Genomic DNA, 14,988 nt, shown 5'->3' with positions numbered 1-14,988 from the left:
ATGGAGTCGAGGGAGGAGGTGAAGGGGCAGGTGTTGCATTTCTTGCGGTTGCAACGGGAAGTGCCCGGGGAGGGGGTGGTACGGGAGGGAAGGGAACAATTGACAAGGGAGTTGCGGAGGGAGCGGCCTTTGCGGAAGGCAGACATGGGAGGAGATGGGAAGATGTGGCGAGTGGTGGGGTCACGTTGGAGGTGGCGGAAATGGCGGAGGATTATGTGTTGTATTTGCCGGCTGGTGGGGTGAAAGATGAGGACCAGAGGGACTCTGCCCTTGTTACGAGTGTGGGGATGGGGAGAGAGAGCAGTGTTACGGGGTATGGATGAGACCCTGTTGTGAGCTTCATCTATGGTGGCGGAGGGGAATCCCCGTTCCCTGAAGAACGAGGACATTTCTGATGCCCTAGTATGGAATGTCTCATCCTGGGAACAGATGCGGCGTAGGCGGAGGAATTGGGAGTAGGGGATGGAGTCTTTACAGGGGGCAGGGTGAGAGGAAAATGTCCTGTGTTGGAAGGAACTCCAGATGCTGTCTTTTACTGAAGATCGACACAAAATGCAGGAGTAACTCAGGCGGCATCTCCGGAGAAAACAAATAGGTGACATTTCTGGTGGGAACCCTTCTTCAGACTCAGAAAAATGTTTTGTTGGCTGATGAGCCTTCTAATTCAACAACGGAATTGCCTCAGCCGTTCTACAAAATTAATTAATTTTAAACTCAATGTCCATGTCACATTTTTGGGTTGCCCACTTGGAGAAACAAAGTTGCTGATGCTAATTGGATTTGTGCGTGTTGATGTAAGCTGAAGGTTGGATGTTCCCTGACCAAATCCATATTACATGGTCATGGGAATGATGTATAAAAATGTAAAGCTCTTGTTCTGAAGCACAGATTGCAATGTTGAAGATACGAATGCAAGATTACGAATTTTGACAGGTCATCAGAGGAATTCATGTTCAAGGAAATATATATCTTACAATTACTGACAACTTAAAAAACCGCATTGGACGTTTACCGTGACATTTTAGTTCCATGGAACGTACATTGGGCTCAAAATTAATTATAAATTGAATTGTAGCTATACCTGATATCATGTCATCGCTAAATTGGAACAGCTATCGGAATTACTGATCTTTATTAGATGCAATGGTGCCAGCACAGCTGTGAGTACAAATCATACATGTTTGGCAGTCAGGGAGGACTCCAGGTGAGGCTGAGACGTCAGAGGTTTCACACCCCCCCCCCCCTCCAGCATTGCTGTCAGTCGATAGTCACTCGGGAACAAGCTCAGAGCAAGGCTGCTGTTTCAAACGGAGATCAAATTTGGTTCTTTGTTTCTCTGTTACATTGCTCTCCCTGTGACCGCCTGGGTTTTTCCGGATGCTCCGGTTTCCTCCCATATTCCAAAGACATGCAGGTTTGTTGGTTATTTGACATCTGTAAATTGTCCCTGGTGTGTAGGATTGTGCTATTGTATGGTGATTGATGGTTGGAGTGGATTCACAGTGTGGAAACAAGTCCTTCAGCCCAGTATCTCCAAACTAAACCAAACTAACTTTCTTCCATCCAGTCCATCTCCATGGTACATTGCACCAGAAGTCTGAAAGTATCGTCAAGGGTGGGTGTGTGCCAGGATCAGGGAGAGGAGCACTGGTACAGAGGAGTGAGAGAGAGATAGGGGGGGAACAGGTCCTTCTGCAGTTGTACAGGGCCCTGGTGAGACCACACCTGGAGTATTGAGTGCAGTTTTGGTTTCCAAATTTGAGGAAGGACATTCTTGCTATTGAGGCTGTGCAGCGTAGGTTCACGAGGTTAATTCCCGGGATGACAGGACTGTCATATGTTGATAGAATGGAACCGCTGGGCATGTACACTCTGGAATTTAGACGGATGAGAGGAGAGGGGATCTTATTGAAATATATGATTATTAAGGGTTTGGACACACTAGAGGCAGGAAACATGTTCCCAATGTTGGGGGAGTCCAGAACCAGGGACCATAATTTAAGAATAAGGGTAAGCCATTTAGAATGGAGATGAGGAAAAACGTTTTCACACAGAGGGTTGTTAATCTGTGGAATTCTCTGCCTCAGGGGGCCAATTCTCTGGATGTTTTCAAGAGAGAGTTAGATTGAGCTCTTACCGACAGCGGAGTTATGGGGATATGGTGAGAAGGCAGGAACGGGGTACTGATTGTGGATGATCAGCCTTGATCATATTGAATGATGGTGCTGGCTCGAAGGGCCGAATGGCCTACTCCTGCACCTATTGTCTATTGTCTGTCTATTGAATCACTTGAAATTGGAGAATTCAGTGTTCCCACATTTGGGTTGCAAGCTACCAAAGTGGAATGTGCAGTGGAGGAGGCTCAGGACAAAAACGTCGATATGGGAAGGGGAATTAAAATGTTTAGCAACCAGGAGATCTCGTTGGCAGACCAAGCGCAAGTGTCAGCAAACGTTTGTTTAGTCCACGCTTGGTCTCAACGATTTAAAGGAGGCCAAAATGGGAGCATCAAATGTAATAGATGGGGTTAGAGGAGATGCACATGAACCTCTGTCTCCCCTAGAAGGGCTGCTGGTGTCCCCGGAAGGAGGTGTAGGGACAGGTATTATATATCGTGCGGTTGTGGGGGAAAGTCCCTGAAGAGTGGGCAGGTTGGGCGGGAAGGGATGAGCGAACCAAGTAGTCGTGAAGCAAGTGTTCTCGATGGAAAACAGAAAGGAGCGGGGATGGGAAGATGTGACTGGTGGTTGGATCGCATTGAAAATTGCAATATATAGTATGTCATCATTTTATGGGGTGGCACGGTGGCGCAGCGGTAGAGTTGCTGCCTTACTGCGTCAGAGACCTGGGTTAGATCCTGACTACGGGTGTCTGTACGGAGTCTGCACGTTCTCCCTGTGGCCACGTTGGATTTCTCCGGATGCTCTGGTTTCCTCCCACGCTTCAAAGAAGTACAGGTTTGTAGGTTAAATGGCATTGGTAAAAATTGTAAATTGTGTCGGATAGTGCTTGTGAATGGGGTAATCGATCGTCAACATGGACTCGGTGAGCCGAAGGGCCTGTTTCCACGTCGTATCTCTCAATCAAAAAATTACGTAATAGCTTTAATTGCCATAATTTAGAATATCTCTTTAAATGCAGTTGAGTCTTGGTGAGGAATTTTATTTCAAAGCTTCCAATAATGTGCTTTTGAAAATACCATTGGTCCTAGAAATAAACAAGATAGTAAATGGAAGTAACATGCTCTAGCCAGCCATGTCTGTAGTTGACAAATTCCGGTGACCATCTTCCCTCCACACCAAGACAATTAGGGTGGCATGGTGGTGCAGCACTAGTGCTATTGCCTTACAGCGCCAGAGACCCGGGTTCGATCCTGATTACGGGCGCTGTCTGTACGGTGTTTGTACGTTCTCCCCGTGACCTGCGTGGGTTTTCTCCGGGATCTTCGGTTTCCTCCCACACTCCAAAGACTTGCAGGTTTGTAAGCGAATTGGCTTGGTAAAATTGTAAATAGTCTCCAGTGAGAGTGGGATAGTGTTAGTGTGCAGGGATCATTGGTCGGCATGGTCTTGATGGGCCGAAGGGCCTATTTCCGTGCTGTATCATTAAACTAATCTAAACCCCAAATTCATGAACTCTTCCATATTCCATTTCTCAGGTTGAAAAGGTGCCGATGCTGAACCAATGCTGTGACATATGGAACAAGTTGAATTGAATGTTTTTGAACACATCGCGTTGGTCCATGTTACAAACACACCTGCAAAGCAAGAACGGCCAATTCGAAGGTTGAGAATCGCAAGAGTTCGGTGTGCAGGAATCGCGGCTTTGCGATTCCCTTTGCTGATAGAACCTGTGCATTGGTTGCCCTGAGCACCTCCTTCACTAATTCATGAGCCAGAGGGATGCTGTTGCTCAGCTTTCAGAACGGCTTCTCATAGCTGCACACAAAGGACAAACGGAGAATGTTGTGCAGCTCATCAACAAGGGGGCCAAAGTGGCCGTCACCAAGGTAACAGCGTCAAATGTTTGTATGTTTGGATGTGTTTCTGTTTCTCTATATTCTCTAACTTGAATGTTGCAAACCCTAATTGCCTATTCATTCCTTCCACACTAACTAGTATTTAAGATGACCCCTGACACAGTGCTTGACTTTCAATAGGTTATTCAACCAGGACTAGAATTATTTGAACAGACAATGTGAACATTCTGGAATTGGAATTGCACTTCACCTGCTAAATTTAAAGCCTGGTCATTTTCCCTGTGTTGCTGTTTTTTGTTTCGCTTGAGACTGTTTCTTGGTTTTTATTAATGTTGAACAAAATTAGTTGCTGCCTGACCCGCTCAATTCCTCCAGCCTTTTGTTTCATTGCTCAAGATTCTGGCATTTGCAGTTTCCCGTTTCTCGAAATTTTTGGTTATTGAAAAACAGAATTTAAAGGGCCTGTCCCACTTGGGCGTTATTTGCGCATCATTTATGCGTCACAACGCACGACGCGACATCATTTACGCGTCACGCACGCGGTGAGACATGGTGGCGTAGGCAGTGATGCGCGGTCGTGCGCGGCACCTGCGTGACGTGCAAATGACGCCCAAGTGGGACAGGCCCTTAAGTCTCTAAAATGTGCTACTGTATTGATATTAGTAGCAATAACATCATATGCACGTTCAGAGTGATATTAACTTATCAACATTACCAACAACTAGAGTACAGTCCCTAACTATTATCTATCCACATTGCAGACCCTAGGTCTATTCCCTTTATCATGTATCTGTACACTGTGGATGTCCATTGTAATCATGTATTGTCTTTCCGCTGACTGATTAGCACGCACCAAACTAAACTAACTAAACATTTACCACTGTTCCACCTCTGGCCAGCACGTAGGATAGTGTTAATGTACAGGGATCACAAGTCGGCGTGGGCTGTATCTCTAAATTAAGCTAAACTAAATGAAAACTAAAAGAGTCTGAAGAAGTCTGAAGAAGGCTAACCAGTCAGCAGAAAAACAATACATGATTACAATTGAGCTCTTTTTAATGTATAGATACATGACAAGAGTATAATGTTTAGTGCAAGGTAAAGCCAGTAAAGTCCGATCAAAGATAGTCCGAAGGCCCCTGATGAAGTAGATAGTAGTTCAGGACTGCTCTCTCGTGGTGCTAGGATGATTCAGTTGCCTGATAAGAGTTGGGAAGAAACTGTCCCTGAATCTGGACGTGTGCGTTTTCACACTTCTATACCTTTTGCCCCATGGGAGAGGGGAGAAGTGGGAGTGGCCAGGGTGCGACTCGTCCTTGTTTATGCTGTTGGCTTGCTGAGGCAGAGTGAGGTATAAATGGAGTCAATGGAAGGGAGGTAGGTTTGTGTGATGGTCTGGGCTGCGTCCACAATTTGCTGCCATTTCCTGCGGTCTTGGATGGAGCAGTTCCCAAACTGAGCTGTGATGCACCCCGATAAAATGCTTTGTAGAAGAAGAAGAAGGAGGTATTTGTCAGGTATATGCAGCTGGGATATGAGCTAGCGTTAACAGATAAGGTAAAGGAGAAACCGAAGGCATTCTACAAGCAGAGGTATTTGACAGAGATACTTGTACTGGTGGTAGTCACTGGTAATGGGGTGGAAGATTGGAGCGGTGTTCATGTTCAGCCTCTATTTAAGAAAGGCTGCAAGGAAAAGACTGGGAACTTCATACCCATCAGCCGTGGGTAAAGTAGTGGTGGGAATTCTGTGGGATAGGATCGACAAAGGCAGGGACATATTGGGGATGGTCAGCATTGCATTGTGATCGGGAAATTGTGTCATCAATTGATTGAGATTATTGAAGAGGTGACCAAAATGATTAAGGATGCCTTCCGGAGGTGCATTTGCGGCAGATAGCTTCTGGCGGTGCGGCTGAGAAGCCGAGGCGAGGGCCTCGCGGGTCGGATCCCGGGCTTCTCTAGTCTGCAGTGGATCCACGCGGGCCGGTGCCTTGGTTGACGGAGCACGAGGCTGGGGCTGGAACGGCGAGGACCCAGCAGCGTTAGTGGAGAGGTCGGAGCGGCGGTCGATGGTGGCGCTGGCCGACGGACGAGGATGGACACGTGGAAGTGAGGACGCCGTTGCCGAGGGAAGGAACAAATGAGGACCCGGCGTGGGGGGAGGACAAAAGGGGAACTGGCGCGGGCAACTGATAGGCAACTACTTGCAATACCTTGGATATACAAGCAAAGAATATCACTGTGACGTCGTATGTGACAATAAAGTATTCAATTCAATTCAATTCAGTGGATGACATACATGGATCGTAGCAAGGCCTTCAACAAGGTCCTTGCTTGTTGGGAAGTATAGATCCCATCGGACTCATGTTGAGCCAGCTGACTCAGTACAAAATTGGCTTGAGAGAAGAAGACAGTATGGTGAAGAAGTTTCGTATTCAGACTTGAGGCCTGCATAAAGTGGTTTGCTACAGAGCTCGGGTACACTGTTGTTCATTATTTATATTAATGTTTTAGATGTAAATGTATGTGGACTTATTAGTCAGTTTGCGGTTACTCTCAAAGTGGACTGTGAAGAAGATTAAGTAAGATTACCACAGGATCTTGATCGACTGGGTGGCGCGGTGGCGCAGCGGTAGAGTTGCTGCCTCACGGGTGCTGTCTGTACAGAATTTGTACGTTCGCCCCGTGACCTGCGAGGGTTTTCTCTGAGAACTTTGGTTTCCTCCCACACTCCAAAGACGTACAGGTCACAGATGTAGGTTAATTGACTTGGTAAATATAAAAATTGTCCTTAGTGGGTGTAGGATAGTGTTGTTAATGTGCGGGGATCGCTGGTCGATGCAGACCCGGTGGGCCGAAGGGCCTGTTTCTGCGCTGCATCTCTAAACTAAGCTAGACTGGGTCAATGGACTATTTGAAAACATATAAGGTGTTGCATTTTGATAGAACAATCCAGGGAAGGACTTGCACAATATGGTAAGGCCCTGGGAGTATTGTAGAACAGAGAGACTGAGGGGGCAAGTCTATTAAAGTGGCGACACGGGTAGATAAGATAGCGAAGAAAGTGTTTGGCTTGCTGGCCTTCATCAGTCGATGTACTGAGTACAGGAGTTGGGATATCTTGTTACAGCTGCACAGGACATTGATAGGGGCCACATTTAGAGTACTGCGTAAAGTTTTGGTTGCCCTGCTTTTAATAGGATGTTGTTAAATGGAAAAGGGTGCAAAAATGATTGAAGTTGATGTACCAGGTCTGGAGGGTTTGAGTTATGAGAAGCTGGAATTAACATATAACATATAACAATTATAGCACGGAAAACAGGCCATCTCGGCCTTCAAGTCCGTGCCGAACACTGATTTTCCCCTAATCCCATCTACCTGCACTCAGACCATAACCTTCCATTCCTTTCCCGCCCATATACCTATCCAATTTATCTTTAAATGATAAAATCAAACCTACCTCCTTTTGGCAGGGACTTTTTTCCCTAAAGAATGGGAGGCTGAGGAGTGATTTAATAAGGGTATAGATAGATCGGTAATAAGGGTACAGAATAGCCGCCATCTTTTCCTCAGGGTAGAGGAGTGTACAAGCATATAGCATAGGCTTAAGGTGCGAGGGCTAAGACTTGAAAGGGACTTGAGGGGCACACTGTGAACTGAGAATGGTGAGTAGATGGAATGAGTTGCCCGAAGAAGTTATCAAAGCAGGTACAATTATGTTGTTTAAAAGACGCTTGGATAGGAGGGATTTGGAGGCAAGTTCAAGTGGGATGGGCTCAGTTAGGCAAATTGGTCACCATGGATGAGTTGGGCTGAAGGGCCTGTTTCCGTGTTGCATAGTTCTAAGACTGCAACATGCAGAGACCAGAATTCTAGCCACTCCTAACCAAAGTATGGTAATCTTCGTTAAAATAACATAATCAAATGGAATAAAAATACATGCTAAATGCAACACCGCATTAGGCAGAAGGGCCATTGAATCCGTAAAGGGAGGGAAGTCTTAGTGCAGTTGCAACTATGAGACGCCGGTTCAGTGTGGGCTGCATTTGCTCTTGTAGCTCTGATGAATATCAGGGCTCAGTCTAAAACAGTGGAAGCCTTGAATGCTTTGTAAAAAAAATTGAATTCATTCAAGACTTTTCTGTGTTGCTTGGACACCAGAGGTTCTTTTAATTGAATACCTGAATCAGAACAGTGGCTTGTGTCCAAGTACTTATGAAAGCGTTTCTGTTCACTGGTGTTGTCACAGCCTTTTTCCATATGCTCCAGAGCAGAATCCCCATTGCTGTTTCAAGAAACACTGATGTGGTCCCCTGGATAGCAATTCATTCTGTAAGTGTAGACCCACCAATTATTTTGGCTTGTTATTTTATATAATAACAATGTGTTCCCAGAGTTGATGGAGGTATGTCTTGACCAGAGAATCAACGCAAATTGTACACACTGGGCGCCCGTGAGGCGCTGTAACCGCTAACGTCCAATGCCAACATGTCCATTAAATTCCGAGTTAAATGTTATTTATACATGTCAGAATAACAAGATGAATAAACAGTTGCCTGCTGCTTGCCTTAACTCGCATCAAGCCCATCTATCCCTGCATGCTTGTTGGTGCCTGGTTAATTCCAAGAGTTTACTTTAGTTTAGAGATACAGTGCGGAAACAGGCCCACCGGCCCACCGAGTCTGCACCGACCAGCAATCCCCGCACTTTAACACTACCTTACACACACTAGGGGCAATTTTTGCAATTACACCAAGCCAATTAACCTACGCCTTTGGAGTGTGGGAGGATATCGAAGATCTCGGAGAAAACCCATACAGGTCACTGGGAGAACAAATAAACTCCATACAGACAACATCGTATTCAGGATCGAACCCGTGTCTCTGGAGCTGGAAGGCAGTAGCTCTACCGCTGCACCACTGTGCTGCCGAGTCTCATAAATGTTTTCAGAGTCTTCTTCTTGCGTATGGCGTGCACAGCCTAAAGTTGCAGGACAACTTGTTCTATTGATCTTATTTGATTGTGCACGCCAGGTTGATTGCATTCGTTGAAACAGGGTGGACCACGTGAAGGTTGCAATCTCCCACCCCTATTTCCAGGGTCATAGAATCATACAGCACAGAAACAGGCCTGTTAGGCCAACGCACCTGTCCAAGATGCCGTATCTTTGCTGTGCCGAAAGCATCTTGACCACCCTATCTACCTGTGATGCCACTTTCAGGGACCTATGTACTTGCACCCTTAGATACCTCTGGTCTACTGCACTCCCTAGAGCCCTGTCATTCAATTTGAAGGTCCTGCCCTGCTTTGACTTCCCAAAATGCAATACCTCGTACTTAGAGTCTAAGAGTGATACAGTGTGGAAGCAGACACTTCGGCCCAACTTGCCCACACCTCCAACCTCTCCCAGCTACACTAGTCCCACCTGCCTGCACTTGGTCCATAACCCTCCAAACCTGTCTGCATTAAACTCCATTAAACATCATTCAATAGGGTAACTGAAGCTCTAAAGTATTGCAATGGATGGTGTTGAAAAGGGTCAAATAATATGAACATTTATTTATTTCCTTCCACTGCCCAGTAACTATGGTACAGAATCAGGACATCCCACACTAAGTGGCTGCTTTAGATGGGCACGGTGTACCAGTGGATGTGACATTGCTTAAAGAGTATGGATGAATAAATATCAATAGAGGTGATTGCATCTCAATTTCTAAAACGACTCTCTTAAGTGGCCTCTAACCGTGAAACTGGCAGCCTGTGCCCTTCAGAGACAATGGTGTGTGATTACTGCAGAGAGGCTGCATGTAATCTGGTATTTTTTCCCAAGAATGGTTCTCATTTGAATTTAGTTATAGTTATGGGAGTTTGTCCATATGTCCAGGTTGTGCTAGCATTAAACCATATCTCCCGGTGGCTCAGCACTTCAACTCCCCGTCCCATTCCGAATCCGACCTTTCTGTCCTGGGCCTCCTCCATGGCCAGGGTGAGGACCATCGGAAATTGGAGGAGCAGCACCTCATATTCCGCTTGGGCAGTCTGCACCCCAGCGGCTTGAACATTGACTTCTCCAATTTCCGGTAGCCCTTGCTGTCTCCTCCCCTTTTCAGCTCTCCCTCAACCCTCTGGCTCCTCCTCTTCCTTTCTTCTTCCCCCCCCTCCCCCCCCCCCCCCCCCCCCACTCTACATCAGTCTGAAGAAGGGTTTCGGCCCGAAACGTTGTCTATTTCCTTCGCTCCATAGATGCTGCCGCACCCGCTGAGTTTCTCCAGCACTTTTGTCTACATTAAATTCCCATCGTTAGTTTAGTTTTAGTTTAGAGATACAACGCGGAAACAGGCCATTCGGCCCATCGACCAGCGTTCACTGCGCATTAACACTACCACACACACACACACACACACACACACACACACACACACACACACGGCACAATTAAAAACAAAAGAAATGAAACCAATAAACCCACCAACCTGTAAATCTTTCGAGTGTGGGAGGAAACAAAGATCTCAGAGAAAACCCACGCAGGTCAAGGGGAGAACATACAAACTCCGTACAGACAGCACCCATAGTCAGGATCGAACCTGGGTCTCAGGCGCTGTAAGGCAGTAGCTCTACCGCTGCACCACCGTGCCGCCCTTCTGTAATCAGTGTTTTTTATACACACACAGTGTTGTCTGCCTGAAACACATTCCAAGACGTGATGGTGGTGGCCAATACAACAGTGGCGTTTAAGAGGCTTTTGGATAGGCACCTTGATGTACAGGGAATGGTAAATGGATTATGTGCAGGCTTACTTTAGACTTAGTTCCTCCCACATTGTTGAGTGCATCGGGCAGCAAGCGTTAGCCATTCTGTTCCGTTATGTGCGACATTTTCCACCCTCGATAGGCTTGCGTCCCGGGCTTCCAAATCCTTCTGGAATGTTCGCCTCCATGTGAGTTTTGGTCGGCCTCTTTTCCTTCTTCCGTCAGGTTGCCATGTCATTGCTATCTTAGGTGACATTCTGAGTACATGTCCTGCAAATTTCATCCTGCGTCCCTCTATGTCCTGGCTGAGAGGCTTTGTTGCAGTTTCCCGGTAGATCTCCTCGTTTGTGATGTGGTCTCTGTAGCTGGTCCTCAGGATCTTCCTCAAGCAACGTGTTGGAATGCATCCAATTTATTTTTCATCTTCACATTGATTTTCCATGTCTCACTGGCACAGAGGGCTGTAGGGAGGACTACGGACTGGAAGAGCTTGACTTTTAGCATCTTGGATATCCCTCCACTAGACCATATTGGCTGCATTCTTCTGTTGCAGCTTTACCAATTCGAGAGTTGATGTCGACCTCTACATCTCCATCCGCTGTGAACATGCTGCCAACATAGATAAATCTTGTGGCGTTTTCCACAGGTTCTCCATTGAGTATAGAAGCTGGGATGTAATGTTAAAATTGTACAAGGCATTGGTGAGACCAAATCTGGAGTATGGTGTACAATTTTGGTCGCCCAATTATAGGAAGGATGTCAACAAAATAGAGAGAGTACAGAGGAGATTTACTGGGTTTCAACAACTAAGTTACAGAGATAGGTTGAATAAGTTAGGTCTTTATTCTCTGGAGCGCAGAAGATTAAGGGGGGACCTGATAGAGGTCTTTAAAATGATGAGAGGGATAGACACAGTTGATGTGGACAAGCTTTTCCCTTTGAGAGTAGGGAAGATTCAAACAAGAGGACATGACTTCAGAATTAAGGGACAGAAGTTTAGGGGTAATATGAGGGGGAACTTCTTTACGCAGAGAGTGGTAGAGGTGTGGAATGAGCTTCCAGTGGAAGTGGTGGAGGCAGGTTCATTGGTATCATTTAAAAATAAATTGGATAGGCATATGGATGAGAAGGGAATGGAGGGTTATGGTATGAGTGCAGGCAGGTGGGACTAAGGGGAAAAAAAAATTTGTTCGGCATGGACTTGTAGGGCCGAGATGGCCTGTTTCCGTGCTGTAATTGTTATTATATGATTATCAGTTGGTCTATTGGCTGCTGGTCTCCAGTCTGCATGGTCTTAGTCTTCTGGCAGCTGATCTTTAATCCAACCTTTGATGTATTCTCCTCCAGAGAGGTTGTCATCGCTTGAAGGGTGTGTCTCGACTCTGCTAGTAGTGTAATGTCATCGGCAAAATCTAGTTCTGTGAGGCGTCTGTCTTCCTGTTCTCCACGGTATTCCAAAGTCAGGTTTGTGCAGGCAGATAGATAAAAGTTTGGTTTGGCATCATGTTTGGCATAGACATTGTGGGTGTTTGTGTTTGTTACCATGCTGTACATTTCTGTTTTATATGTTTGTCAGGGTACAGTAAATGGGAGGTCAAATGGCAATAAAATTAGCAAATGACCTTATAAGTTTGTTGTTGATAGAATTGTAACCAAAAACAAAATGAAAAGTTACCTGGAGCCAGACTTGCTGGGACAAACTCTCTGCTATTAGTAATGGTGTCTGTTTACGTCCTCTCTCTGCTGTTCAGGTTTCATGTTGCTCTTTTTGCATGACCACCCCATGCTCCTTTCGCTCTCGTGCTACAGAACACTTATCTCCTTGTGCTTCAGTGTCAGCTAGGCTCCAAGTAAAGATTCATTACATGAACAAAGTTGTTGACCTGAAATGTTAAATCTGCAGTCTCTCTTCATTGCTGTCTCAGCTGCTGAATATTTCCAGCTAAGCTTGCATTCCTTCGAACATAGAAAGTTAACTGGGTTTCGTAAGATTTTGTAACAAAATGTTGGAGTTTTTCCATCAGTGGGAGAGCCTACGACAAGGGGACATTTTTCACACAGAGAGTGGTGAATCTCTGGAATTCTCTGCCACAGAAGGTAGTTGAGGCCAGCTCATTGGCTATATTTAAGAGGGAGTTAGATGTGGCCCTTGTGGCTAAAAGGATCAGGGGGCATGGAGAGAAGGCAGGAACAGGATACTGAGTTGGATGATCAGCCATGATCATATTGAATGGCGGTGCAGGCTCGAAGGGCCGAATGGCCTACTCCTGCACCTATTTTCTATGTTTCTATGACATGACCATAAAATGGGAGCCTGACTGTTCAGGATGGACGTTAAGAAACACTTCGTCACGCAAAGACTGATAGAACATAAAACAGCACAAACACAACTATTTCAACGCTTAAGAAACGTTTGGACAGGTACATGGATAGGACAGGTTTGGAGGGATATGGGCCAAATGCAGGCAGGTGTGACTAGTATAGATGGGACATGTTGGTCGTTGAGGGTGAGTTGGACTGAGGGACCTGTTTCCACACTATGACTCTACATAAATCCCATTGCCCACAACCACGCAGTATAGACTGAAGTTTATCTCAGATTCTGTACTTCCGATGATCCAGTTTCCACAAAGTGCCAAGCCTATGAATTTTTGTGATGTTTAAAAAATGCAGAATAAACGAATGAATGAATGAATGAATAAGTTTATTAGCCAAGTATTCACATACAAGGAATTTGCCTTGGTGCTCCGCCCGCAAGTGACAACATGACATATAGTGACAGTTAGGAATGACACATAAAACATTAAACATTAATAATAAAACATTATTGATTAAACATGTGAATTAAATAAAATACTTCAGCAAAAGGAGGCTACAGATTTTTGGTTATTGAGTAGAGCTACTACTCGTGGAAAAAAAGCTGTTTTTATGTCTGGCTGTGGCAGCTTTGACAGTCCGGAGTCACCTTCCAGAGGGAAATGATTCAAAGAGTTTGCGGCCAGGGTGAGAGGGGTCAGAGATGATCTTACCCGCTCGCTTCCTGGCCCTTGCAGTGTACAGTTCGTCAATGGAGGGAAGGTTGCAGCCAATAACCTTCTCAGCTGATCGAACGATTCGCTGCAGCCTCCGGATGTCGTGCTTGGTGGCTGAGACCAGAAGGCGAGGACAGACTCTCTGATGGCCGTATAGAATTGGACCATCAATGCCTGTGGCAGATTGTGCTTCCTCAGCTGCCGCAGGAAGTACATCCTCTGTTGTGCCTTTTTGACTGTGGAGTCGATGGTGGCCCCCCATTTAAGGTCCTTGGAGATGATGGTTCGCAGGAACTTAAAAGACTGTGGATGATGAGGGGAGGGGGAATTCTCCTAAAGTCTACAATCAATTCCACTGTCTTAAGACTATTGAGCTCCAGGTTGTTGCGGTGGCACCAGGACACCAGCTGTGTCACTTCCTGTCTGTAGGCAGATTCCTCCTCCAACCTAGATCAGTCCAACCAGGGTTGTGTCGTCCGCAAACTTGAGAAGCTTGACAGATGAGTCAGTGGGGGTGCAGTCATTGGTGTAGAGAGAGTAGAGGAGAGGGGAGAGTACACACCCTTGTGAACTCCTTTGCTGCGGGTTTGCGGGTCCGAGATGTGCTTTCCTAGCCTCACATGCTGCTTCCTGTCTGTCAGGAAGTTGGTGATCCACCGCCGGAGGGGTTCAGGCACAGTCGACTCCGAAAGTTTGGAGTGTAGTAACTCTGGCACAATGGTGTTGAATGCAGAGATAAAATCAACAAACAAAATCCTTGCATATGTCCCCTGACAGTCTAGGTGCTGGATGATGAAGCGCAGGCCCAGGTTGACTGCATCATCCACAGATCTATTGGCCCGTTATGCAAACTGCAGAGGGTTATTTCTCAGCTTGGCCAGCACAAACCTTTCAAGGGTCTTCATGACTACAGAGGTCAGTGCGACAGGCCTGCAGTCATTATGACCTGTAATCCTTGCATTTTTTAGTAAAGGAACAATAGTGGAGAATTTGAAGCAGGCAGGGACAGTACATGTTTGCAGGGACTGGTTGATGTCTGTCAAATACCTCTCAATAAAAGGAGCTAATTTTTTTAAAAGCTCCACATTTAAAGAGCTGAAAGTGATGATCATGCACAACACCACACTGGAATGTAATTGCACAGATGTCAGCCCTGCTTGAAAGTTAGTAACAGGGGCTTTTTTAACTTTGTTGTTCAGGAATAAATGGTCTGGGTTTTCACGGTG

The 14,988-nt window shown here is 46.0% G+C and overlaps 1 protein-coding gene across 5 annotated transcripts in view; it reads left to right on the top strand.

Annotated features, from left to right (window-relative positions):
- Positions 1-14,988, top strand: part of ankrd6b (ankyrin repeat domain 6b) — a 114,916-nt gene that overhangs the window by 64,566 nt on the left and 35,362 nt on the right. For all 5 annotated transcript variants that reach the window (XM_055636030.1, XM_055636028.1, XM_055636026.1 and 2 more), the window contains one exon: positions 3,659-4,009. In XM_055636030.1, coding sequence (XP_055492005.1) covers positions 3,890-4,009 — 120 coding nt within the window. In that variant the 5' untranslated portion in view covers positions 3,659-3,889. The remainder of the gene's footprint in view (positions 1-3,658; positions 4,010-14,988) is intronic.

Source organism: Leucoraja erinacea, chromosome 5 (assembly GCF_028641065.1).
Source record: "Leucoraja erinacea ecotype New England chromosome 5, Leri_hhj_1, whole genome shotgun sequence".
NCBI classification, from domain to species: Eukaryota; Metazoa; Chordata; class Chondrichthyes; order Rajiformes; family Rajidae; genus Leucoraja; species Leucoraja erinaceus.
Note: the sequence above shows the minus strand (reverse complement) of the source record. Positions and strands in the feature narration are given on the sequence as shown.